We start from the raw sequence: 5,378 nt of genomic DNA, 5'->3' as shown, positions 1-5,378 counted from the left end.
TGCCTGCCTGCCGCCACACAGCCGTGTGTCATCGAAAGTGTCAGCGGGGAAACAGCGCAGCCTAACGGTTGGTGCTGGTAACGGCAGAGCGACTGTCAGAGTGGCCCCACAGCGGTTCCTAGTGGAGGAAATGCTGCACTACATCCACAAAGAAGCAATACCGCCACCATTATATAAATACTCTGTCTCAAGTAAAAGACAAGCATTCAAAACTTCATTCAAGGAAAAGTATCATCAAAATCAGTGATGTGAAGTAACTGCACTTAAGTACAATTTTGTGGTACTTGTATGCTACTTTACTTCAAATTTCTGCTACTTTAAACTTTTACACCACTACACTTCAGTTACTAATACAAAATATAAAGCACCAAATAAAATGTATTATTTTCAGGTTTCAGATAAGGTAAAATTAGCCCTACCTTCACCAGCTGCAACATTAACGTGATGTACACATTAATGCATTAAAATATTATAATATATGTTATTCTGAAATGGTCCTTTCTGCATTATTTTTGCTAAAAAAAATTCAAAGACAGTTCACTCCAAAAATGTAAACACTTTTACGTCCCACCAAATTTAATTTAACCTGTTAACTAACAAACAGGATAAACAAAAAAACAATGTAACTTGTTGCCTGAATTCAAAACTCACATGCTGTTGAATTTAATATCTTATTTCACTATAAGTATGATTTTCCCTCCTCCTACATGCTTTCCTCGCTGACCCAAACAAACTTAAATCACAAATTTTGAAACCTTTTCCCCAATTTCTTGTCACTTTCCTCGGCAACAATTCCTCCACCTTGGATTGCCCCACAAAAACAATTTAAACATTCAGTCTTTTCTGGGGCACTGACAGAATTCAGGTGGGAGAAAAAAAACTGAAGCAAACAGAAGGTTGCATACTTTCTGGCAGGACTTTATGCAGGAAGCAGAGAGAGCAGCCTTGTTGAGGGGCCTCTTTCAGCTGCATCTGCAAAGGAGACATTTGGCAAGAAAAACCCAACTCCAGGTCACTTTTTTTTTCCAGAAACGTCAACGTGTTTTTGTTGTCTGTCATTCTTTTTCTCTCGTAAGTGTGGGTATTAACTGGGTCAGTGGTGCATATTCGGCATGTAGTGTAATTTCTATAGTGAGGCCTATAGGTTTCCCTCTGAGACTAAAGAATCGCCCTCACCGGTTCATGAAACTTAGAAAAATAAGTGGTTAAAGGAGCACAATAAATTTATCAAGTCAAAATGAAATCCTCAGCAGCTTCCCGTCACTTGGAAACCCTCCCTGCTGTTATGGATTCAGCCTCTTATCAGATCTCCACCCTCCCTCTCCTCTGACAAGCCCTCAATATTGCTCCAGGCTCCCACCCCACCTCTCACACACTCACCTCTCCCTCCTGTTCTTCCACATTACTCTGTACCTCACAACAAATTCAGACACAGAGCTGAAGATGTCCTGGACATATGCAACCCTCCTGGCTCTCCTCACTGTGCTTCTGGCACTTTCCTGTGAGTCTGATGCAGGATCATTTATGTGATGGTTTCTTTTTTCTTTGTGTGCATGGAGTATTTTAAATTTAGAGCCCTCACGCTTTGTCCTACAGGGTCTCCAGAGGCAGAGTCTGCAGCTGTGCCCAGCAGCACAGGCAGCGCTAAAGACCCACAAGGTGAGGAGCTGCATCAGCTGCTTCTCTTCTTCATCCCTTCTCTTTATCCCTTCATGTTGTAAGCTGAACCTCCACCTGCTCCCCACTGCAGGTCCGCTGAAGAAGATCTTCATGAAGGAGGCGGACGCCTCGAACTTCTTCAGAAAACGCACCAGGCGGGGTTCAAAGTCTCAGGATGAGATTAATGGTGAGTTCACTCACTGGGTTTGTTTGAGGCAGTTTGAACTGAGGTCTGGTCCGTCGAGGTGTTGTGTGTTTGTGGTCATTGTTGGCATCTGTGTCTTACTCCACAGTACATTTTGGCAGCAGAGGTTCTCTCACATTCATTTCTTCACTGTAATGCCACGATGGAAGTCATTACGTTGCATCCAAACTGGTGATAACACTGTGTTGGATTCTTCAGTTTGCACACAGTCAAGAGCTTTTCCTTCACACCTGTCTTTAAAACTGTACAATGTGCAAAAACTTTGCAATTGTAACCTGTTAAAAAATGAAACAAATTCTGCTAAAGAGCTCAGATAAATCCAGCGAACGTTTACATACTTGAGGAATTTCCTAGAAATTAGTGTAATTCTCTTAAAACAAGATAGGAGAGAGCAGACTGCTGTACTAGCATTTACAATATTTGATTCTAGAAAAGTATATTTCTCTGATTTAATTGATGTGAATGAGACATTTACTGCCCCTTAGAAGAAATACATCCTTTGTAAAGAAAAAAATTATGCTAATATGCCCAACATCGACAAAACAAAGCACTAATCATACAAACAACTTTTGTTAAGCATGAATACAGCGTGAAATAAAGAGAAAACTCTTCAATGCCTTTTTATGCAGCACATAATTGTTCAGTTTAACCACACTGACATATTTCTCTCTTGCTTCAAGAAAATGTAATTTTTGCCACTGAGACAGATGACAAATATATATATATATTTGTTTGCAGTTTGAATGATCAGTGAGTGAACATGTTAACAACCCTCTGAATGTTTTTATAGCAGCCAGCAGCTGTTAACTGTTTTGTGAACCTGGTCTGACCAGAGACAACCTCAGACTTGTCTGGTCACACAGCAGCTCTGCCTCCTCTGCTGGATGCTGCAGAAGGAGCCACAGGGCAGCATGGAGCTCACACACACACACACACACACACACACACACACACACACACACACACACAGACACACACACCCACACACACACACACACACACACCCACGCGCACACACACACACACACACACACACACACACACACACACACACACACACACACACACACACACTCACCGCACGAGTAAATCAGTGAATATTCTCCTTAAAAGCGTTGTGAAAATTCACATACTGTACACTGTTTGACATTCTCGAGTGATTTAACGGCACTGTTATGTACAGTTCTGCCAACAGGAAGGTGAGAGCACACACTGAGTCCGCTGCTCTGAACTAGAGTTGTGTAACATGCCGTGAGGTTTCTGTGTGTAACAACAAGACACTTTGTGCTGTTAAAAGCTGGGATAAAGTGAACACAAAGCCGTAAACACGGTGAAAAGGCTGAGATGGACTGAGAGTGAGTGGGTGAGCGGGTTGGCTCACTGCTGAATGTGGAATGTGCCGACACACAGGCAGAAAGGGGTCAGAGAAAAACCAAGTAAAAAAAAGTGAGACAAATAAACTGTGCTCACTTTGAAGAGCCTCTCCTGCTGCATAATGACATAAAAGCACAACAATTTGCTGGCAAGCGGGTACAATTTGCAAAGGAAAATATTTGATAAATGTATTCAGATGGTGGATACGGTGAATTTTTGATGGACAATATTGACATGAAAACTTAGACACCAGACTCTAAATGCTGCTCTTTTGTGAGAGCTGGTGAGCCATGAGAAGCAGGTCTGCTGTGGTGAGTCAGGTGAAGAAAATGATGGAAGATTTACGCTGCTGTGCAAAGTTATAAAATAGTATGTTGTTGCCCTCAGATGTTTTCATCGGCAGGTCATCGGTAAATCAATAAAACATTAAAACTCCGGTTTAAAACATTAAAACTCAACCCAAATGTGACTTGAATTCCCAGCATGAGTTCCAGCTCCGACTGCAGGCACCGACTTGTGCTGGGAATCCAGTTAAAAGGCCAAAGGTTGTGACCGGACTTTGGAAAGGTTAGCATGGCACTCCCAAACCTCTCTTGTCTCAGCTAATGGCTCTTTCTGATGGTACTGCAGTCCGTGTGGGAGTTTCACTGACAATAACATGACAGATGAGTGTTTCAATGTGCTCTGGTCGTCTTCATATGTCCAGACCTGCTGGTCGGGGGTCACAGGCAGTTCACTTCTCTGAGTCTATATTAGTACTTGGAAGCAGATCCAAAGTGGAACCCATCCTTACTTAAGAGACTGTAGTGTTGCAAAATACCCACTTGATTTGTGAGCGTAGAGAGATGGACCTTTGGGGTTATTTTTGGATCAGAAAAATAGACATTACTCATTAGACTTCTTTCATGACTTTGGGGTCCAGGTTGTTGTGTTTTTGAGTGTCGGCCTTGGTAACCATCAGCTCCTGTGAATCACAGCTTCACCACAAATACCAGCTTTATGAAGTTCACAAAAAGCAGCTTTTGTTCAGATACAGTGATTCATTTCTGTGGTTGGTTGTAGTTTTCAGATGTCAAACAGTCATTGTGTTGAGTGGGTGTGTGTCTGTACTTGCAGATGAGCTTTCAATAAAAACTACTTTTTTTTTTAGTTGAGCCAGTATATTTCCAGACCAATGCCATATTAATGGTAATTCATATAGGATATTTCGAGTCGTGATATTTTGTTGGAAAATAATTTGGATTTAACTCAACCTGAGTGAGTCTATTGAAGTACAAACAAATTACACTGAAAGTCAGTGACTTTGTTCAACAGCTCTTTTGTAAAAGTTTATGTGTCTGAAGTTCAGTCTGCTTCATCATCAAATCCTCCTCATGGCTTACTAGACAAAAACCTACTGAGTCGAAGATGTTTATCATTTTACACTCAGTTAATGCATCCTCCTCCTCTGTGCTTGCAGCTGAGCAGAGGCAGATTCTGGCTGCAGATGAGCGCAAGAGAGAGTTTCACGAGCAGAAGAGGAATGAATTTGAGAACTACGCTGAAGAGGAGAATGACGGTATACCCGAAGTAGCTGAGAGGGATGATTTCATTCACTCCACCAAGCTCATTCATCCACTAAAATTCTCATAATCTTCCCAGAACAAGACGAGAGGAGCAGAGAGAGCACCGAGCAGTGGAGAGAGTTTCACTACGACGGGATGCATCCTCCTCAGGAGTACAACCGTCAGTCCATCTGAGGCCGAGGGCAGTGAGAGAGGAGAGAGGTTTAAAGAAACATCTTTAACTACACAATGAATCCTTTGTCCTCTGACCGTGACACTTATATAGTAGAGATTTCAGCTTTGAGACTTTCAGCTTGTTTTCACCCTTGTGTTGTTGACATTGGCTTTTACTTCCTCACTGCTGTATGTGTAAGTAACAGTAATAGTAATAATTGCAAACAATTTCTTCCCCTTTTTTCTTTTCTTTTGAACTTTTGAATTAAAACGCAATATCTAATATATATATATATATATATATATATATATATATATATATATATATATATATACACACACACACACATAGTAGTAAATTGAAGTGCCTTTCTCTTTGCAACAAACTGGGCTTGCACACAGTACAGAAATGGCCAGTAAAC

General features: G+C 41.4%; 1 protein-coding gene across 1 annotated transcript; it reads left to right on the top strand.

The window, feature by feature from the left end:
• The first annotated feature begins 1,397 nt into the window (after positions 1-1,397).
• ucmab (upper zone of growth plate and cartilage matrix associated b) lies at positions 1,398-5,226 on the top strand. The gene is made up of 5 exons (XM_068723546.1): positions 1,398-1,501; positions 1,597-1,659; positions 1,751-1,846; positions 4,698-4,796; positions 4,880-5,226. The coding sequence occupies exons 1-5, from the start codon at positions 1,444-1,446 to the stop codon at positions 4,975-4,977; spliced, it is 414 nt and encodes a 137-aa protein (XP_068579647.1). The 5' UTR covers positions 1,398-1,443; the 3' UTR covers positions 4,978-5,226.
• Positions 5,227-5,378: the final 152 nt, after the last annotated feature.

The sequence above is a fragment of the Cebidichthys violaceus genome, unplaced genomic scaffold (genome assembly GCF_023349555.1).
Source record: "Cebidichthys violaceus isolate CVI_PGR_0920_01 unplaced genomic scaffold, fCebVio1.0.p SCAF_3, whole genome shotgun sequence".
Taxonomy (NCBI): domain Eukaryota; kingdom Metazoa; phylum Chordata; class Actinopteri; order Perciformes; family Stichaeidae; genus Cebidichthys; species Cebidichthys violaceus.
This window is presented reverse-complemented; position numbering and strand designations above follow the sequence as displayed.